This window comes from Corvus moneduloides, chromosome 25, assembly GCF_009650955.1.
Source record: "Corvus moneduloides isolate bCorMon1 chromosome 25, bCorMon1.pri, whole genome shotgun sequence".
NCBI lineage: Eukaryota > Metazoa > Chordata > Aves > Passeriformes > Corvidae > Corvus > Corvus moneduloides.
This window is the reverse complement of record NC_045500.1, coordinates 5544073-5565763: the sequence shown is the minus strand read 5'-3', so window position 1 is coordinate 5565763 and position 21691 is coordinate 5544073. Positions and strand designations below refer to the sequence as shown.

The following is a 21691-nucleotide window of genomic DNA, read 5'->3' as shown; positions in this document are numbered from 1 at the left end:
AAAGCAGGATGCGCAGAACAGAGAAACCCTCCCTCCCTTCTCTTTCCACAACCCAAGGCCAGTCCTGTGCTCAACACCTTAATCTGCAAAACAAACCAGCCTTGTGACAGTGCCATCACATTCTCTGTGACCAAAACCCTTCTCAGCTGCTTTTTCTCATTGAAATTCTCCTTTCCACAGTCCCTTCTCTTTGGCAACACCAAGGTTGAACTGGAAACACCAACCAGTGCAAAGAGAACAATTCCTCTGCCTCCTCCCTTCACAGAAGATTTTTTAATTATCAACAAAATCCACTACAACCCAAAACCACAGAGAAAACAGAGGGTGCAGCCAGGTCTGTGAGAGAGAAAAGGTGTGATCCATGCACGGCAGAGATTCCCTGGGGAGGTCCAGGAGAGAGAAGCAGAGGGGGGCTGGGCTGTACTTACGAACTGGTTGTGTCTTGAACTCGGCGGGCAGGCTGAGCTCCCCCACGCCCTTGCCATTGACTGCTGACAGCCTCACGGCATAGGTGGTCTCAGGCTTCAGCCCCGTGATGGTCACCATCCCCTCCACGTTGGCTGGGGCAGAAACAAGGGGGGGAAAAGGCAAAGAAAAGCTCAGGACTCAAAGAAGGAAAGAAACAAACTCTGTTTTCCCCATGCAGGGAGAAAAGAGACAAATAAACCTGACTCTAGCTGGGATCTCATCACTCCAGCGGGGACCTAAACCAAAAATTTCAGCTCTGCACAGGGTTGGTGTGGAGTAGAACTCTCCACAGCTGTGGAGTAGAACTCTCCTTTCCACAGTCCTCCTCAAATCAAAACTCTTTTGATTTATTTGACTCCAAGATGGATTTTATGCTGTGAGCACTGCTATAGATCGCTTCAACAAGACAAGTTTGCTGCTGGAATAGCAGGGTTTATTTTCCAAGAGGGACTAAAGGGTGACAGATGGGGGTTGAAAAGCCTCCTGTGGGAAGCAGCAAGTGAAAACTTTTATTCCGAGCACAGGGTTCGTCACCTTGCTCAGAGAGGTCTGTGACAGTGCTCTCAGCACAGCCCAACTCTCATTTCCACTTGAAAATTCCAGGTGTCACTCCCAGCAAATGTTTAAAAACCTGTCTGGGGCCTCCAACCTGAACCCTCCACCCTCCCTGGCTTTTCCCTAAAGGAAAGTCACTTTTTTTTCAGTGCAGCTGGGTAAGGAACCAGCTTTTTCCGTCGTTCCTACCTTCCTTGGCATCGTAGAGCCTGGAGTGCCACTCGACCTCGCCCAGGGCCCTCCACTCTGCCTTGTACCTGAGGATGGGCACCCCGCCCGTGGCCTCGGGCTCGTCGAACTCCACCTGGGCACTGCTGGAATAGGGCTCCACTCTGCTGATGGACGGGGACGAGGGGGTGTCTGGGGACAAGGGACAACAGCCAGTGAGACACAGGGAACTGGGAAGGGAGCTTCAGTGGCAGCTGGGAACACCAAACAGCCCCTGGCAGCATACAGCAGAGGAGAAGGGCAGGGCTGAGGCTCGGAGAGTGTTTAGGCAGCTTTTGACAATGTTAATTAGTGCACAGCTCTTCATTTTGTCTCCTCTCTAAGGGGCTGGAGACTCCCAGTCCCTTCTCCAAAACAAAACAAGCAGGGCAGTGCAGCAAAGGCATCCTGGGTGCCACTCTGTGCCCACAGCCCCTTCCACGGGGCACTGCAAGGCAGAGCTCGACCACTCCCAATCTGCCTCTGCGGCAGCCCTGGAGCCCCTCCCAGGGGCTGGCACAGCTCTGAGGCTCGGGTCCTGCATTACAGCTGCCAGGAGGGCATTTTGCTGATTTGGGGTGCACAAATCAAAGATCACAGCTCTGACAAAGCGCTCTGGGAGCACAGAGAAGAACGAGCCCCTGAGATACAAGGGAACAGAGATGCTGAGCAGCTCCAACCCAACACGAGATCCATGAACAGCCTCTCCTGCTACCCCAGCAGCACAAACTAGCAAAGCAGGGCCACTCTGCCACCTGCTGACACATCCCCTGCCCTCCAGGCTCACCTGCCTGCACCAGGATGAACTCGGAGGACTCCTGCCCGATGCGGTTCACAGCAGTGCAGTTGTAGTTCCCAAAGTCATTCTCCGAGTCTGGGGTCACCTGTGCGAGGAAGGAAGGCTCAAGCTCTGATCACAAAACCCTTTTCCACTCTGCCAAGGCACCCTGCATTTAGCTGGGGAGAAGCTACAATAAAATCCAGGTGTTTGTGCTCCCAGGGCTGTCCATGGGGGAGAGAACTGCTGTGGGCAAAGATCAGAGGCGAGGAGGGGCTGTGTCTTCTTGTTACCTGATTTTCTTTATCTTCTATGACCTGATATTTCTCAGCGTTTATATGCTAGAAACTTCCACCAACAGGACAACACTTAATTCCTTTCAGCATCAGTTATTGGATGGCACTGAGCCCTCCTGGCTTTCCTCACCTCCAGGTAACTTGCTGAGGGGGTGTTGTAGATCTTGATGTTGCTGTAGTTGGAGCTGGGAAGGAGCTGCCCGTCCCGGAACCAGGAGATGACAGCGCTGGGGTAGGCAAACACCTCACAGGTGATGTTCACTTGGTTTCCTTCCCAGGTGTACACGGCCACAGGGCCCTGGAGCTTGGGGGCATCTGAAAGACACATTTGGGAAAGCAATTGGAGCCAGCCAAGCTCCCAAAGCAGCCCAGGCAGCCTCACTGTGAGGAGGATCCCTTGGCTGGAGTCCACCTTAATGCGGGAAAGGGAACCTAATATAGGAAATGGGAACTGTCCTCTCTTCCAGGGGGATGGGGAGTGTCTTTTGCTGAAGGGCAAAACCTGCTCAGCCCCAGAGCTGCTCCTGCGCAGCGTGGGAGGAGCGGGCAGCAGGATGGATCTGGGAAATTGTGCCAGGAAAGTTGTTCTAGGGGAGAATTTTGATTCCCACTAAATGGGACTGCAGCAGATCCGTGGTGAGGTGCGAAGAGCATCCCAGCTGCAGACAGCTGGAGCAAACACCCTGCAACATCTCAGACAGCCTTTTACCAGACTGAGTTGCTTCCACGCCCTCACCCCCAGCACCACGCACATGCTGGGACACAGGGAAGGGACAGGGAATAAACCAGCTCCCTGTAAACCTCCTGTCCTGGGTTGCAGTGTATTCTATTCCCATCCTCATGAGCTGGTGAAACCAGGTGGGGCAGTGTTTCCTTGCCTCCTCGCTGCAGACTATCTTGCTGTTCATGGCCCATCATTGTCCTGCCGATGACTCCCAGATAACTCCCTCCGGACTATCTTCTGTTAATGAGCCTAATCAACACTTGGCCTCATGACTCATTACCCCATTGTGAGATGCTCCACCCAGAGGGAGGAACCAAGCATCCCATCGTGGATATAAGCTGAGACTCTGAACACCAGAGACACCCTTCCCACTGGATTTCCAGAGGACAGGAGCTACACAGCCACCACTGGACCTTCTGAGGAAGAGCAGCCCCTTTTTTCTACAGGATCACCACTTCAGGAGGACTGCAGCCACCATTCTACCAGACTGCTGACTAACAGGGTGTCAGGCTGTATCTTGACTCTGTCAATCTGAACCAGCGTTTTCTTTTCGTTTTTCTTTTTTCTTTATTTTCCCCATTAAATTGTTATTCTGACTTGGTGCACCTCCCCAGCCCGCCGTGCCTGCTTACACTGCACTTCCAGGTACATGGCCTGCGAGTCCTGGCCGATGGTGTTGCTGGCAGTGCACACGTACTCGCCCGCGTCCGTGTACTGGATCTCCTTGAGGGTCAGCGAGGACACGCGCGCGTGGCTGCGCACGATGATCCGCCCGTCCAGCGTCTGCACGAGAGGGGAACGCCGTCAGAGGCCGAGCCCCGAGCCCCCAAAGGGACAGCACGAACTCTACCTCACGCCAACCCTGCAGAACTGGGGGGATCACCTCACCTGAGGCCAGGTGAGACCACGAGAGGCAATTCCAAGAGTTCCCTGTCACACAGGGCCCACTGCAGTGGCTCAAAGCACTCAGGAGAAGGGGAAAACATGAAAAGAAGGACCAAAGTATCAGCTGCTACTGCACATCTGAGGGCAAAGTCGAGCTTCTCCCCAGAATGGGAACTGCAGAGATCCAGCTCTGGTTAAAAAGTTTTGCCAGCATGCAAAGAAAAAAACAAGGAAACCTCCCCAAGAGCTTCCAGTCAGAGAATCCAGCCCTTCCTGCTCTCTCAGCAATACTGGTTTTATCTCAGTGGCCCTGAAATGGGGTAAGGAAGAACAGATCCAGAGCTCAGAGCTGAATCAGGCAAAAAGGAAGCTCAGAACTTCCACCTGAACGTGGCACACAAAGAGAGGAAAGTGCAGTGAAAAGGGCGAGAAAACCCTGCCTCAAGAAAATTCCAGAACCATTTCCCACATGCAAGAGAGTGTGGGGATGCCACTGGCAGGGAGACAAGGAATGTAAAATCCAGGGGCATTGCCAGGGGACTGCAGCCACCTCACCCGCCCCAGGCTGGGTGTTTTCCTCTCCAGTTTGTCACCAAAGCCCCCCTGCTCCCTTAATCCATGAAAACACAAAGCCATGGACTCCTCTCTCCCTCCTGGTGCTTCTGCCTCAGCCTGGAAGCTCTGAAGCACCAACTCTCTCCTCTCATTTCTGATTCTGCAGCACAAGCACAAGGGAGTAAATTTGGCACCCTTGTGGCTGTGCCTGCTGCTGCATCCTGCCACTCTCCAGGAGCATCTGTTTTCTTGGAAGGTACAGGACAAGCGCTGATGAATGAGTAAAACCCTGAGCATTTCCAACAGCCAAGTGCACAGAAAACATCTCTGGTATCTCAGGTGTCAGACCTCTGGGCCTGAAACTTCTTTCTGTGCTGAGCTAAAGGTCTCAGGCCCTGAGACTGACAAAGTTTCTACAAATAAATGTCACTTGTCACCTCTGTTAGTTCCAGTATCAGTTCATGTGCACCAGGCCAATTTCAAATGCACAAAAATAGAATCTTTGATGACACATAAACAACCACAGGTATTTTTCTCCTCTCTTTTTCCCTGCTGCAATCCCTGGCCAATGCCATGAGCTACAAAATCCATCCCTTTCCTGCTGGCAACAGTTATTCCATGGACACATGGTGCTGTGGGCATCATTTCCTAGAGCCTTACATGAAAGCACTGTGGTATCACACAACCCAAACCTGCTTTCATCTCACTCCCCTGGCTGACTGCACTGCTCTCCTTTTGTCTGACTTGTGATTTCCCTCCAAACCCCAGCTCACTTCCAGCCGGATCCACGGATGCCAGGACTCCAGACCTGGGGGAGTATTCTCAATACTTGTCTCTGTCACCTCACCAGAAGAGTATAAGGGACAAAACACTGGTGCAGGATCACCACAGGTAATTCTAGAAAAGGCAATTTTACACCCAAATTCTCCTGCCTTTCTCCCTGCTCCCTCAAGATCCAACACAAAGGAGTGCCAGGAAATCATGGTCAATGCTGATTTCATGAGCAATGCAACTGATTCTGAAGATGAAGCTCTGTTTTTTAATGCAAAAAGGGACAAGGAAGGAAAAAGAGAGATCAGGAGAAAAACATCTACCCAAGAAAGCACACTACAAGTTTCCTCTATCCCCACTGCAGCCCATCAGATGCTCTGGCTGTTGGAGACAGGACAGGCAGGAACCTGTGAGCCAGATGCTGACATCTGTAACCCCTTTACTTAAATCTCCCTGATTCCAAGGATCTGGGCCAACAAAACGCTTCCTGTGCCGGGGAGACAAGCTCAGGGACACGGGCAGTAACCCATGGCACAGAACAGAGCAGGATGCTCTCTGTATTGCCAATTATTGCAATTCATCCTGAGGCACTGCAGGTATTTTTCCCCAAACTCTGGCCATGCCCTGGGGCGCAGCCACTTCGGGCACACCTGGCCCAGAGCTCAACAGCTCAGGGCTGAAGGGGCAGAGGACAGACCTTCACCTTCTGGAGCTTTCAGCCCTTTCCCAAACAAACATCCACGAATAATTCCACACACTCCTGTCTCCTCACGCACTTCCCACGTCCTCACAAACCCTCTGAAAATCCTGACCACAGGCAGGAATTCCACCGAAGGAAGATGAGGGGTCTGTCCTTGCTCTGTGCTTGCAGGGCAGTGTTTGATATTTGTATTTAACCTGCAGCCATTCCTCAGGCTGCACCAACTCCCAGTTACCAGAGGGGCATCACCGGTTTGGGCTGTGACTGAGGGAGCACAGAGATGCTGCCAGGACTGACTTCACCTCCTCACCCTAAATTCCTTTAGTGAAAGTGAAATACTTAATGCCAAACATTCCCTGACCTCCATGCTGCTGCTGGAATCCACTGCTAAAAGCCTCCAGGCAACTTTAAAGCAATTTTAGAGAGATATCCTGCACCCCACTGGGGTATTTTAAGATACAGAGGCAGTAAGAAATTTAGAGACAGCAAACTTAATAGTATTAGTGCTCAGATTAATCAAAAGCTGCAGAGAGAGAGCACAGAGAAAACACTGGGGGCAGGAAGAGGACAGCTATGACAGGAATTCATGTGAGTCCTGGAGAGATGCAACTACTCAAATTCCAAATTCTTCAATGCAAACTGCTCTGAATATCTGATGCCTCCACCTGCCACAATCCAACAGATTATTCTGAAGGAAGAATGGGCAGGATCTTCTGAGCCCCACATGAAACGCAGCTGGGTGGTGCTTAAGTTACAGCTTCACTTTGTTCAGTCTCTGGGATTTAAGACGGCTTAAAGATAATTTTAAAAATCAGAGCCTCCACAAAGTTCACCCTAAAAATACAAATCCAAGTCACCCACTTCTGACAGCTCATTTTGTTCTCCACCTGACCCCTGTAATTTGCTTGGGAACTCTCCTTTTGGTCCACTTTGAAGCAAGAGTGCTACAAATCAGGTGCATTATTATTATTATTATTATTGTTATTATTATTACTAAAGCACAGCACTGAATGTGAAATAAAATCAACCCCCATTTGCAACCCCAGTCACTGCATTATCCCACCTCCCCCCTCGCTGACCCTTGCAGATCAAAGACAAATAAAAATAATTGAGCAATCCAGAGCATTTTCTGGAGAAATGCTCCTCGTGAAAGGTTTCTCTGCATTGACTTGGAAATGGAACATGATGCAGTTGTCCTTTAAAGAGAAGGTCAAACTGAAGGAGTGTCATGAGCAAACAGGTGAGTTGGCTGGAGCAGAGGAGGCTTTCTTGGGGAAAAATTACTTTCCCAAAATACAGGTTGGTGCTAATTCTTCCCTCTCTGAAAGAGAGGATGATTCACACTGGTAGCATAGAAGAAAATGGTGAAAGCAGCATTTTACATTTGCTTTTAATTTTAATCTCATTTTCTTTAATTTTTAAGTGACAAGCAGAGTTCCTCACTCCCAACACAGCTACTTTGCTCATCCAAAAAATGCATCACCACATGCCAAGCATTTTCTACCTCTAGAAGCTGTTTCTTTTACGTATTGGTATTTAACTGGATCAGATTAATGCTCATTTAGTTGGTTACTGCACTAGAGATTTGTTAATCCGTAATGCTTAGAAGAGAAACCAAAAACCAACAACCTAAGAAGTTTGCTAAAGGTCTGGTAATCTTATACCTCTTGTTTCTCGGGCCGGGTCCACGAAGCCTGGAGAGAACAGATGTAGAACACAACAACAACAACAGAAAAAAAGCAATAAAAGTTTATCAAAGGTTGCTTTCAGGTACCAGTGTTTGCAGCACATTGAGCTGTGTGCACATGCAGGCTCCGAGCTGTGCATCTCCTGTGCGTGGGGGGGTCACACCTTCCCTCTCCCATCAATTTAGGTTGGCATTCACCATTTCACAGCCTCTGAATTGGTCTTTAAATGACTAAACAAAGGCTGATGGCACCTAAAGACTGATTTATTACATATCAGTGACTGTTTCCTTTGTCACATCTCACCTTTTCTACACACCTGCTGCTGAGGAAGTAGCCCTGGCCACTGAACTGCAGACTACAGACCTGGTTTTCTCCAGGTCTGTTTGCCACCCCACACCGATTAATTAACACTGATTAATGTGCTCATCATGCATTTGGAGCCCTGTTTCCATGCAGGCTGTGCCAGGAGGAGCAGCAGCCCTGGAGCTGCAGAGCCCTGGCACAGTGGGACAGGACCCCCCAGCTCCAGCTGCCCATGGTCAGGGATGGCAGCACTGGCCCTGGCTGGGCTGGGGACAGCCCCACAGCAGTGAAACATGCACAAACCTTGCATTAAAGCAAATATTTCCCACTCACAGAAAGCCACCAGCAGTGTGGACCGTGTTCACTGCACATCACAAAGAGCCAAGCTGCTGCGCTCCATCTTCCCCCTCTAGAATTTCTATTTCAGGTATCTCCTGGTCTCTATTATTTCAATTGATCCCCTTCAGTTCAGGAGTCAAAAATCACCTGCTATCCTGAGAGCCAGCATGGCATCACTGGCTGTGAGGCACGGTGACATTGTGTGGATGTCACAGCACACACGAGTGACAGGGATGGAGATGGAGGCTCAGGGAATGAGAATCAAAACCAGAGCATTGCTGCCACGGGGCTTGTAGTGAGCACTGTGAGACTGAAATACCAACAGATGGGACACACAGCCTCGTGTGGCAATGGCTCTGATGAAAGCAAATGGTTTGCTCATGATGAGAAGCCTGAGGTGGAGCTACCAACCTCTGCAGGGGTTGGGGCACTCCCAAGAACTGGTCATTTCTAGGTGTGTATATCCTGCTGTGCACAAGGTGCTTGAAAGCTGAACAGGCAGCCCAATAACCCAGAATAATCCCTTTTTCAGTCCCAGTTATGTTCAGGGACCCGCCTTGTGAGTCCCCTTCCACTCCTGCTCACTGCTCTCTGTAGTGTCAGCACAGGGGGACACTTCTTATCCCTTGGTGTCAACCCAAAGGAAGACAAAGAAGGAAAAAAGCCCATTCCCAAATCCTCAGAGTTTGCTGTTTCTTTGCAATGGCCCCCAGGGGTGTGGGGAAAGAGGCAGAGCCACACTCCCCATCCCAGAAAATTCCACACTAACTCTTCCTCACCAAGACAGACCAGCTCTACCCAGCACCACGCAGGGAATGAGGGGGGAATCCAAAGCCTCGTGCACCTTCAGATTCCTAAATTATTAAAAACTCATCCATTTGCTTTAGCTGCCAACGACACAGAGCTGAGAGAGGCTGCTGGGCAGCAACAGCAACCCAGAAAATGAGAGGAAGGGTGGACTGGGCTGTTTCTAGGACAGCACAATGCAGTGATGGGATTCTCCTGTCAGAGGGGAGACAGACACCTGTAATTCATCCAAGCAATTCAGATCCATCCAGAAATCTGCATTCTCCTGCTTGAGGAACAGGGAGCCTTGTGGGGCAGCCCTGGGGGAAAGGCCCAGGGACAGCACACAGGTTAAACTGTGTTTGGGATGCAGGAGGGAGAAATCAGAGCTGAACCCTTCCTCTGTTCTTTGACTCCTTTGGTGAGAAGATGTTCCCTTTATTTTCTGCCCTCCAGGGAATGGTGACGAGGCTGGGAGAGCAGCTCCCAGTGAGATCCAGCTCTGGATAAAGGACCAAGGACCTGCAGAGTGTTTCCCTCCCATCCCCACAGGCTGAGCTCCACTGCTGGGTGACAAACCCAGGAATGTCCCCACAGCTGCTCCATGGAAGGGTGGCAGAGCACTCAGAGACTGGGACATCCCAAACTCTGCTGGGAGACATGGCTGAACTAAACCTTGCTTTTGTGGGGGGGTTTGGGTAGGTTTTCCAGAACGTTCATGGGAGTTAAGGCATCTCTACCCCTCTAAAAATCTACACTGAAGGATGACTACAAGAGCAAACATGAGGCAAGAGAGAAGCATCCAAGTACCTGGATAACAGAAATATGCAAAAATAGGGCTTGGTAATTCTTAAAATAGCATTGTTTATCCTGCATCAAAGACCATTCATTTCCTTGTGCTGTCCCAGAGAAAGAAAGTGGAGAATAAACAGAATATATGCCTTTGTAACAGACTATTTAATGGAATTAAATATTCTAATAGAATTTTCTATAGAATATTTATATAGCTATTCTGACCTAAGGATTTGCTGGACATCTGAAACATTCACCTCAACTTAGAGCACAAGATAGAGAATGGGAAAAGTACAAGACAAACCAAAACAAAGTGCACACACACACACACACACAGAGAATAATCCAGCCCAGAAAGTGCATGGGATGTGATAAAATAATGTTCGCCCTGAAGGTTTGAACCAGCACATGGACACATGGCAGTACCTCAAACTTGGCTTCTCCCCCACCTGAAAGTTTCAGAGTATGAACATTTCCCTTACTATTGATCACCACCCTGAGAGCATCGAGCAGGATGTATGAGTCTCAAAAATCAGCAAAAATTAGTTAGCAGTTTTGCCACTGAGATCTCCATGGTTTAACTGGGCTGCAGAGGGGGGGCTCTTCTACCACTTGGTTTTGTTTTTACATTCTCCTCCCTGACCAAGCTCTGTCTGTGGCTGTGATCCAAACTCCAGAGCCAGCAGCACTGGAGCCCTTGGCACCTCCCAGGGCTCTCCTAACAGACACAAACCCACAAATAAATAACCTCAAATCCTGCCCAAACAGCCCCCAGTCAGGCTGCAGCTTCTGCAGGCACTGGAAACCTCTCCCTGAACATTGCAGGGATTCACAGCAGCCCTGGGATCCAAAAGATGCTAAGAAAGAACTGAAGCTGGAAAACTTTGGCACCCTGATTAATAAAGTTACACATGATCAACGTGGGGAGGGGCTGACGTCATGGGGGCAATTAAAAAAGCTCATTTAGGAGCTGCAGTGCAGGACAGCAGCTGTGGGGACAAGTGACAGTGGACACCTCTGTTGCTCCAAGACTTTCAGAGTGTCACCTGCTGCCTCCACACTGAGCCAGAACCTCTGGCATGGCCAAGGCAGCTGAGCCCTGAAGCATCCTGTTATTAGGAGATTATTAATTAGCAACAACTCCTCATTCCCACTTCTGTCTAGGCATTCTCTGGCTCCAAATTCTGCCTCCTGGTCACTTATGAAACGTCTCCAGTACAGCAGCACGTCCTAACCTCATCTAATCAAAGGAGCTGTCACCATCAACAACACGAGCACTCTTTTTTATGAAGAAAAAACTGCTAATTATTTTTGCCTTTTAAGAACAAAATGGTATTGATGGGATCAACAGAACAGGTGAGCACAAAAGGCAGCCAGGCTTTTGTGCTTCAGGGATGTGCAGTGTCAGAGGACAGCAGGGAGGAGGAACGAACAGTCTCATTTCGGTCCTCTGCATCCTGCAGAGGGAGCAGCCCTCACCTGCCACCTGCACAGCACGGGCAGCTCTGGCATCAGGGTACTCATTCCCACCTCCCAGAAGCCTCCTGCAACTGTAGGAACTCCTCTGAAGAGGGTTTAGGGTCTCCTCAATTTAATCCACCCCTGAGTGATACAGCAGGCATTACAAAGCATCTCCCCAGCTGCTGTAAGCCGAGGTGGCTCCTCACGGGAGTCCACGCGTGGCACTGCTCCGGGCGTGCTGTGACCCTTGGCCCTGCACCTGCTCCCCGGGCAGGGGGAGCAGCAGCATCTCCACGTGCATCCGCATGCAATTCCAGGCCAGGGACAGGCAGGGACGAGCTGTGCTGAGCCCACCAACCCCACAGGGCTTCGGGAAGGGTTGTACCTTCTCCTCGTTGCTGATGTTCCGCGTGGAGGTTCGCCAGGTGATGGAGGGGATGGGGTCCCCTGACGCCTCGCAGGTCAGCGTGATCTGATCCTCCAGCTCCATGGCTGTCTTGTTCTCCACGTAGGTGATTTTGGGTTTGGCTGAGGAGGAGAAGAAAAAGGAACCTTCGCTCAGGTGGGGCTCAGGATGAAGCTGGTCTGCCACCAGCAGAGTTTGAAACAAGCAGCACTGGGGAGAACTGGGACAAGTTCACTGCAGCTGGGGAAGGAGCAGAGTGACATTAAAGAGGGCACCTCCTTGCAGAAGTAAAACACCTAACAAACCTCTTCTGCTCATTCTCACAGCTGAGGCTCCTAAGAGAGGACCCATTTAAGAGTGTACAAATGCTCAGCCCTCAGGATTACCAGCTCACTCTTCCACCTCCCTGCCCACTTTCCCTGCCCCAAATTAGCCTCTTGCTAAGCAGCTTTGTCCGGTGGCTGCACGCAAGGCAGGGAGAATTCCATATTCCTTAACACTTCCAGATTCCTGGGATGCAGGAAAGTTGCTGATTCAGTGCTACAAGCCTGAGGTCACTCACACAGTGGTGGGGTGAACCTCACCTCCCTGTCCAGGTTGTAGCAAGCCCCACTCAAGTGCTAAAGCCCTTTTAACAGCAGCTTTGGTGGATCAGGATTCAGCCTGGAAGGTATTTCCAGCAGCCTGGGAGTCTGATCCCAGCAGCCCTGCCCGTGTTTGAGCAGAGGGAAGCAGAGAGGAGCTGGGCTGAGTTTCCCACGCACACACACACGGTGGCAGAGGTGCACAGGCAGAGCAGCAGCTCGGGATCAGCCCCAGCAGGCGTTAACTGGGATCAGCAGGTTGCTCCCAGCTCACACTGGTGTGACCAGCACCCAGCTGGGCTGCTGGGGGTGCTCAGGGGCTGTTTACCAAAGACTTTGAGGTGGATGGTGGCGTCGGCCTCGCCAGCCTTGTTCTCAGCGATGCAGATGTACTCGGCCTCGTCGCTCTTGTCCACCTTCTGGATGACCAGCTCGGAGCCATCGTAGTTGAAGCTGTATTTGTCCTCATCCTCCACCTCCTCCACGGGCTCTCCATCCCTGGGGGGCACAGAAGCAATCCAAGGCTGGCTTAGGCTCGTTCACACAATTATTGCACTGCAGCTCCTCGTGCTGAGAGGGATCAGCACCTTCTCCCTTCCCCACGGGCTCCAGAGCTCAGCTTGTGGCCTGTTCCCAACTCCTCCTGCCTCAGGGCTCCTGGCAGCTGAACCCCTCAGCCCCTGACACACCACAGAGCTGTAACCCCACCGAGGGTGGCTTCTTGCATACCAAGGCACCATTCCAAGCTGCCATCAGCTTTTCCACGTCAATTTGTGCTCATAACCTGCACCAAAGGCTATGGAACTCCAAGAACAGCGTCCCTGCAGTGTGAGTCACTGCCTGACAGGGAAACGCAGGAAGCTGGGAGGGGACACAGCTGACCTGGCTGAGGGATGGGGAGCACTGAAGGAATTCCTTGTTTTGCTCTGCTTTATTAAACTGTTTTTACCTCAACCACCAGGATTTCTACCCTCTGATTCTCCTCCCCACCCCACCCCCCTGGGTGGGCTCTGTGCTCCCTGCCTAACCCACAGCAGAAGGTGACTTCAGCCCATCATGAGGCCATTCTTGTGAGAAAAATCAACTCATATCCCAGTTAGAACATTCCCTGCCCTCCAGCCCAGCTTTCCAGGCCTGGGGAATCATCCACACCCCAGCAGGACACTGCACACAGCTTCTTACTTTGTCCACGTCACGGTGGGCTCAGGAAAGCCGTCGGCATCACAGGCCAGGGTGACAGACTGGCTGAGGTTGGCAGTGGCATTCATGGTGCTCTGCCTGGCACGCACGGAGGGAGGGACTGCAAGAGAGGAAAGCCAGGGCTGAGTTGGAAGGGACAGAAGGTGTGAGCGAGAGGGAGGCTCCCTGTCCATCTCTGAAGCCACCAGTCACCCAAACCCTGTCACCACCACCTGCAGGCTTTGATCCATGGGTTTGAGGCACAAGCTCTCCAAAACCATCAGCACAGTGGAGAAAGGTCAAAAAACCTCAGTGTGGTGGCCAAAACCCCTCGTGAGTGCCACCAAGCTCAGTTCCTCACTCTTAAGCTTCAGGTTTCTTGACATGTTTTTTTCCTGTAAACACCTGAATTTTCCTGGTAAACACTCACTGGATTCCATGGACATTTTTACTGGACACAGCAGATGCTGTGAATCTGAGGCTGCAGCCCCTGCTCTGAGCCCTGAGCCCTGAGCCCCTCACCATTCACGATGACCTGGATGTCTTTGAAGTTGATCTCCCCACGGGCCAGGATCCTCCCCTCACACCTGTAGGTGCCCTCATCTGTCTTCTTTATGCCCCGGATCTGCAGGTAGTTGTTGGACAGGACGATGAACCGCACTGCAAAAGACAAAAGGAAGGGAAGCTCACTCCAGGTTCTCCTCTCTTCGCCCCTTCTGGGCTTGGTGGAATAAAATCTCCCTCCCCACCATTAACTGGAGATGCTGCTGTAGCTGGAGCTGCTTCTGCCAAGGAAGAAACATCTATGCAGAGCAGCCAACTGCTCTGGTGCTGTGCAGTGGGAGTGCTCTGAGAGATGAACAGATAAATGTTCACACAGACACGTTTACACTGCATCACATCCGGCAACGAGCAGTTTGGGACTTAGCCCTCCTGCCCAAGAGCTCCAACCTCACTACCTGTGTGCCAGGGGTGGGGAACCTGCTCAGCTGCAGTCAGGGCCTCCCTTGGGAAGAGAGGGAAAAGTTCTTGCAAGGAGCTTTCAGCCCCTTTTCCTCAGGAAAGCTGGAGGGTGTCACAACATTCAGCTTTTCTGTCTGATGGCACTTCTTTGATCTGTTTTGGTTCTTTTCCAGCATTCCCTGGCTGATTCCAGTGCCAAAGCCTGATGGCCATTTCTGTGGGAACACGACTGCCCTGCCATTGCCAAACCACAGCACCCGGAAGAATTAAATTCACATCCCATGGCCTCGTGTCAGGCACAAACTGCTTCTCCTGTCCCTTGTGACCACCAGCATTTTGCGTGTGAGCCCTGATGGGAGATGGGAGACGTTTGACCCTGGAACGGACAAGAACCAAGACCTTACCATCCTTTTTTAGGATGACATCCCTGCCTTTGTGCTTCCAGATGATGGTGGGGGGCAGTGAGCTGACCACGTCACACACAATCACAGCATCGTCCCCTTCCTTGAATTCCTGAGGGGTGGGAGCGTTCTTGAACATCAGCTTTTCTGGAAGCAAGGGAAGGAGAGGGTCACTGCAGCTTTCTCAGCACACCTGGCACTGTGCTCCTGCCTCCAGCCTGAGGGAAGCACAGAAACCCCCAAACCCCCAGAAATCTCCTTGTTCCCAGGGGAGGATAAAGGTCTGAGTGAGTGCACTGCCCACAGCACCCCCATTTCCAGGCCTGTGCCCACGGATCACCACTCTGAATAACCCCCACTGAAAATGTGAGCTTGGCACTGCTCGGCCTCCCTGCAGGGAGGGAGGAGCTGCTCCCAGGGCTCTGCTGGACAAGCTGAGGGCTCATTACAAACCCTCTGAATGCGTGGGCCACTCTACTCGACACTAGAGGTGTCTGTCACCCACAACAGCTCCTCTCTCTGTTTCTCCTGCCAGAAGCACCAGAACCCTCTCCTTCCAGCCCTTGCTCTGCTGTCTTTCAGAAGGATTTAAGCCGTGGAGGTGCTGGAAAAGCCCTGACCATCCCATTCATCCTGACTCCCACTTACCCCTCCACACCAAGAAAGGAGAAGGCTGCATCTTCTTAACACCCCTTTCCCTCCACCCTCCCTCCTTCCCCTTCAAACCTTTTCCTAGGAAGGTGAAACAGTTTCCTCCCTAATCCTGCCTCATAAACGTGCAAGAAAAAAGCCTGGGAGGCGCTGCCTTACGGAAAATCTTGACGTTGACGGTGGCCTCGGAATCGCCCTCCTCCAGGCTGCTGACCACACACTTGTAGATGCCGGCGTCGTCGATGTTGGCGTTGTAGATGGTGAGGGTGGAGGAGAAGTCATCGTTGCGCACCACCGAGATGCGCTGCTGGTTCGGGGTCAGCCTCTCCCCGTTCGGGGAGAACCACGAGATGTCCTTGAACTTGGCCTCCCCTGCCACTGGGGGTGAGAAAAGAGCACAGTGAGCCAGCCCAGCTCTGCACTGCTCACAAACCCCGCTGCTGAAGGGCTCTAACCCACCCCAGGCGGCAAACACCATCACAGCCCGGTGTACTTTCATTTTTAACTCATTAAATCCAGGTGCCCTCAGCCACCACACACCTTGACATAAGAAGAACTTGGATTCTCCAACGCTGATCTCCCCCTGGCTTGGAACAATGTCCACTTGGAGAGAGGCTGGGAAGGGAATGAGCACAGTTAGACAGGAGCAGTGATCTCCAGCAAAAAAGCTTTGCCAACCTTAAAATCCCCACAGATCCCTTATTACAGTCCAGTATGATGCCTATTTTCTGATCTGAATTGCTGGTTTGAAACAAGAGAGGAAGGTTTGAAACACGGGAGGAAGGACAGCACCCCTGCCCTCCCCATTCCCATTTACCGTCAGCCCTTCCCAGTGCACATCCACGCAGGCCCAGTGCCCTTTTCCCCCAGCAACATCCCTGCCTCCTTCTTCGCTGCATAAATTATGACCCATTAGGCAGAAAATGTAATTGGATTCTGGCTCTCCTCCAGCTATAGCTTAATTCCAGGCAGATCTGTGGCCTAACAAGCCCGGGTCAAGTTGAATTTGAGGATGCCAAAATAGGTTTTCTTTGGAAAACACCCTCTGTGTTTTCATGTAGTGCATGAAAATCTGCAAATCTCTCTCCCACAGCAGCTAATTTTACCTCCAGACCACAGAGGCATTATTTCAGCTGCCAAGCACACCTGGGGTTTTAAGAAACATGCACTGCTTCAGGAATGAAAACCTGGCTGTGTGTGCCAATGGCAGCATTCCTTAAAGTGCTGGGGAAACACATGGATTGGGGGATAGGCACTAAGTACGGAGCTCCCACAGCTGAAGGAGCACTGCCTGCCCTCATTAGGAAAGGGCAGGAATATCAGGATTTTCTGAGCACATTCTTTAGCCAACAGCCACCCTGACACAGCATTTCCCTCCAGAAAGAAACTGGAAGCAATAATCGGAGCCAGGATAATCCCAGCACAAGGTCCCTGCACTTTTCTGGTTTCCCTCTCTGGAGTTCAGCAGGTTGTACTGATAAATGCTGGTATTCCAGCCCAAAACACTGGGATACAGCCCCAAACACCAAGAACCCAGCCAAGACTCAATTTGAAACAGAGCTTAGGAGCTGAGTGCTCCAGTTTGGGCCACGGTCACATGGAGGGCTGCACGTCCTGCAGGGATTTCAGAAAAGGACATTAAAGTACCCCTGGACCTCCTGAGTAACGGGAAGGAGCTTGGAAAACCAGCCCAGGGAAGGGCTTTTAGAGCAGCCAGCAGGCTGCTTTCTGCTCAGCTCTGGGGTGCTGCTGAAATGGCTCGGAGCTAATTGAGATCTAACAGAAATTCATCCCCGTTTTTCCCCCACACTCCACTCTGTAAATGCAGCCCTGGCTCTCTCCTGCACTCAGGAGAGTTTGCTGCCTGCTGCGAAGGCAGTGGCACAGGCTGGGGTTGTTAATGCCTTTCATTCCATCCTCAGGTGATTTCTGTTCCAGCCGGAATGGAGAAGAAAGGCTCCGTGGAAAGCACTGAACTCTCCATCACCCCGAATTCAGCATCTGGGCTCTACCTTACATCTTTTTTTAGGCCTGTCTGTGCCACATCAGCTGCACAGAACGGGAGGAAATCACACAGCCAGGGAATATCTCACTGCAAATACAGCCACAAGGGCCAACTGGAGATCAGAGCCCAGGCAGCAACAGCCAGCTCGCAGATTTTCCTGTATTTATTTCCAAGGCCTCAGCTCCTTCTGTGCATTGAAACGCTGGGTGGATTTTCAGAGAATGAAACCTGGCAACCACCCCTGGGACACAGGAAGGCAAAACTTCTTGGAGGTTTAGAAAGGAGAGAAGGAAGGACATCCCTGGTTCTGCCTCATTCAGTCAGTGCTCCCTCTGCTCCCCCAGCTGCAAAATTATCATTAAATCCCATAATTAGTGGAATAAAGAACAGCATTTCTGCAAAGGTTGTGCAGAGGGGCAGCGATTCCTTCACTGCACCTCAGCACAGTCCCTTCCCAGTGTGAGGGAGGCACAGGAGGAACCTCCTGGCATTGATCCTAACTCCAGAAAGGCACTTTTCAAACCCAGGAATCGCCACGAGACAGAACTGTGGCCTCCAGGATTAACAAATCCACTTCACAGCACCCTGCTGCTTGTTCAGCCCAGAACAGGATGCTCAGGTGCCCTGAGGTTGATCTCAAGAGCCAATTCCCTCCCTTTGCCACTGGGATTGGGAGGTCCCAGAGCTCACCCGTGCACAGCCACACCCAGGGGAGTTATTACAGACACAGAACTCTGAGAAATCCCAACATTTCTGTTCTGCCAGAGACGCCGAGCAGTGAAATTCTACCGGGCTTTTTTTCCCAGTCTTCTGCTGGTGGTTCTGTGGAGGATTTTGGACAAGCTATGGGGTTGCCCAGCCCGGAGTTTTGTTCTCTGGGTGTTTGCAAACACTTTTAAGGCTTTGTCCTACAGATCCCTGGAGATGAAATCGGGCACCGAAGAGCCCAGCTGTGTTTGTCCAGCAGCTTCAGCCACAGAAACTGCAGGTAACTTCTGGAATTCAGCTGCCAGGAGAAGGAAGCATCCCTCTGAATGACTCTGAATGAGTCACTTCCAGCTCATCTGTCTTTATTTTACACCGGGGAGAGCTCAGCCCTGGTTTCTGAGGCAGCCTCCAGCAGCACAACGATTTGCTGCCATCTCACCTGGACCAACGGGGCCGGCAGAACAATGGGCCGTGCCTGGATTCACACAAACAATCGCTCCCCACTCGCTCAGCTCTATTGCTCAGGCTGTGATCAGCCTAACAAAGCCAGCACTGCTGATTTTAATCACTATTTAATCGTTATTTTTGCTTCGCAGTTCAGGGAAATGGGGACTATTTTTTCCACTCTTCATTTAATAGACACTGTGAGCACATTTGTATTCTGCTTCCAACTTCAAGCAATAAAGGCCTTTTTAGCATCACATAATAACTGCATTAAAAGGCCTCTTCATAATCACACAATAACACTTTTTATAGCTCTGCCCTCCTCCATATCTTTTATCTGGTTACAAAGTTCCCCAACCCCCAAAAAATGCTGAATAATTCCCCATTGATTGAAAAAAAAAAAAACCCAAAAGCAAAAAACCCAACAAATTTGCTAATGCAACTTCCTGTTCATCTGTAGTTCAATATAATTAGTTTTGCATCTCAACAAAAGAAATGAGCTCAAATTAAGCTGTGATTTTGGTAATAGGCAGGGAGGCTGTGTCCCTGCTGGGCTGAGGCTGAGGTTAGGGCAGGAGGCTGTACCTGGGCAGTAAATAAAGTGCCAGGGGCAGCACAGAAAAGTGGGGTAATTGATGGTATTGGGTTTGTGCCTGCCCAAATTCCAAAGCAGACGCTCCAGAAACAGGAATATTGATGCTCGCCCTGCTCTGGAAGGTGTGTCTGGCTCCACAAAAGCAATGTCTTGGAACACTGAATACACTCAGTTACAGATTTCCCATGAGGTTCTATTCCCTCAGATAAATGGGAGTCCATCCCCTCACATCCTTTCCTTCCCACAAAACCATTGCTGCTTTACAGCCCCCATCACTTCACCACTGACCCCAAAAGGTCCCCATTTGAGCCTCGGAAGTAAATAAGGATCCCAGTCCTTTTGGCCTCACCTCAGTCCAGCACTGGGGTCATTCCAGACTCGGACCCCCAGTGATGCATCCACACTGCAGCTCCTGGGTTGTTACCTCTGGAGCCCCATCAAGGGCTAAACTCAGTTCTAAGGGCTCTTCCTGCCAGACTCCACTCTCACCGTGACCCCAGGCAGGGAACCTGGATGGGGTTTGCCTTGGCAGGTGTCTCCAGGGGCAGGAATGCCTGTGCTCCTGTCACGGGTAACCCAGGTAACGATGCACTGCCACAACACGTGAGCGAAGCCCAGAGAAAATGCAACATCAAAAAGCCATCAAGAATATTTGGGCAAATAAAGCACAGCATGGATGGATTCAGCTGTGACTGAACCCTCGGTTCCCTTCCCACAGGCTGCACCTTTGATTTCCTTCATTTCTAGCAACGATTCACCAATTAAAATAATTCCAGAAATAAAAACCATCAGGAAAGAAATATCTCCTGGATCTCATGGCCACAGCCCGTGGAGTAAGGGCGGGATTTATAAAGCTTGTGAGCGAAGCAGATTATGGTGAAAGCCCTCAGGATTTAGTACACAACAAAGGCTTAACAAGACAAAGACAAGGCTCCTGTACACGGTCACTTTATTAAAAATACGCTGACTGCTCAGGAGGAGGAGGCAGCAGCTGGGATTGATCCCAGCTGGGCTGCAGATCCAATTCCTCCCCCGTCGCCATGGCAACCACTCCCTAAATCTGCCAGGAATTGGAGGAGGGGATTGCTGATTCCTTTGGGGAATATCAGATCGTGGAGATGCGGGGAGGGAGCAGCAGCTCAGCACGGTGCCACAACAGAACACGGGAGAAAGATGTGACCCAAGCCACCTTTAGGGGAGGAGCATCCCGAAATAAACACACCAAACCCCAGCTGGTGGCCCTGGATGTGAGGGATGCTCCTCACCCTGCTCCTAAACACCCCATGATGTGCCAGCAGGCACAGAGGGAGCATCCCCTGCCCTGCCCTGCAGCATCCCAGCCCCAGTTCCAAACCCACAGGGGTTTGGGGAAGGACTCAGCTCTGGCACAGCATCCCAGAGCCAGGGGAGCTCTGGTCCTGGCAGAGCTCTGGCTCCGACTCCAGCCACCCTTCTGTCTGTTCTGCCCACAGCTGGAGGATGTGGTACCCCCAGAGCAGGTCCAAGGTGGATTTGGGGGATGAGAATCCCCATTTCCAGTAGGAGCTGGTGGATGCTGGGGCTGGGAGCAGGGTAATTCACTCACTGCTGTAAGAAAACCAGATGCTGCTCACTTTTAAACCAAACAGAATTCGAATTATTCTATAAAGCAGCACAACCTGGGCAGTGAGGAACCTGCCTGCCCTGGGGGTCTCACCCAACACACCCTCCAAGGGACAGGGGGGCTCTCGCAGCCCAAATCCAACTCCACCCATCCATCTCTGCCCTCCTGCAGATGCCTGTGGACTATTTCACACTGCACCATGCCAGGGAAAGATGTGCTTGGCTATACAGCTGAAATCAGGGGCCCAGGCAGCTGTGGCACCACGAAAACACAGCCAGGGAATTCAGAGAGCTTTCTCCTCTGCTGCGTTTCAGTCAGAATTATTCTGCTTCTGAACAAAGTGACATGTCCAAGCTGATGCAGGGAATCTGTGCAGGGAAAAGGGAATAATTCCTATTATGTCCACGTTGTGACCCCATCCTTTCTACGTACAAGATCTGCTCACAAGCGCTTTTAATTTTTAAATGACCACAAGGCACACAAAAAAATGACACTGTTAACACCTCTTCCTACAGAAATTTATGAATCGCAGTAAAACTTCTCAGACTTCTCTGTAGTTTTACATGGAACACAATTATATGCCTCTTTTGATGACAGTCTTGATAAAAGCTTTTTATTGCTATGGATCATAAAACTAATAGTCCTATTTACCACAGCAAATATTTTCATTTACCTGAGGCAGGGCAAGCCAGGATGCTTTATGGAGCCATTAAATCAAAGTATGGAGAATTTTAATTAAAACCCAAGCAAGTTACAATCTTCTGCCGGAAGAGAAATTTTGGTGGGTGACACTGAATTGTGGGAAGAGCCCGGAGAAGATGAGAAAAACAGGATTTGTAAAAGC

The 21691-nt window shown here is 51.0% G+C and overlaps 1 protein-coding gene across 13 annotated transcripts in view; it reads right to left on the bottom strand.

Annotated features, from left to right (window-relative positions):
* NCAM1 (neural cell adhesion molecule 1) overlaps nucleotides 1-21691 on the bottom strand; it is an 86060-nt gene that overhangs the window by 27695 nt on the left and 36674 nt on the right. For 7 of the 13 annotated variants that reach the window (XM_032133581.1, XM_032133583.1, XM_032133584.1 and 4 more), the window contains exons 2-14: nucleotides 16033-16107; nucleotides 15652-15870; nucleotides 14845-14988; nucleotides 14000-14137; nucleotides 13481-13598; nucleotides 12627-12796; nucleotides 11694-11836; nucleotides 7604-7633; nucleotides 3661-3811; nucleotides 2435-2619; nucleotides 2018-2114; nucleotides 1213-1383; nucleotides 429-560 (exon numbers count right to left, since the gene is read on the bottom strand). In XM_032133581.1, the coding sequence (XP_031989472.1) occupies nucleotides 429-560; nucleotides 1213-1383; nucleotides 2018-2114; nucleotides 2435-2619; nucleotides 3661-3811; nucleotides 7604-7633; nucleotides 11694-11836; nucleotides 12627-12796; nucleotides 13481-13598; nucleotides 14000-14137; nucleotides 14845-14988; nucleotides 15652-15870; nucleotides 16033-16107 (1773 nt within the window). The remainder of the gene's footprint in view (nucleotides 1-428; nucleotides 561-1212; nucleotides 1384-2017; nucleotides 2115-2434; nucleotides 2620-3660; nucleotides 3812-7603; nucleotides 7634-11693; nucleotides 11837-12626; nucleotides 12797-13480; nucleotides 13599-13999; nucleotides 14138-14844; nucleotides 14989-15651; nucleotides 15871-16032; nucleotides 16108-21691) is intronic. The other 6 variants (XM_032133582.1, XM_032133588.1, XM_032133589.1 and 3 more) reach the window with 1 other exon arrangement.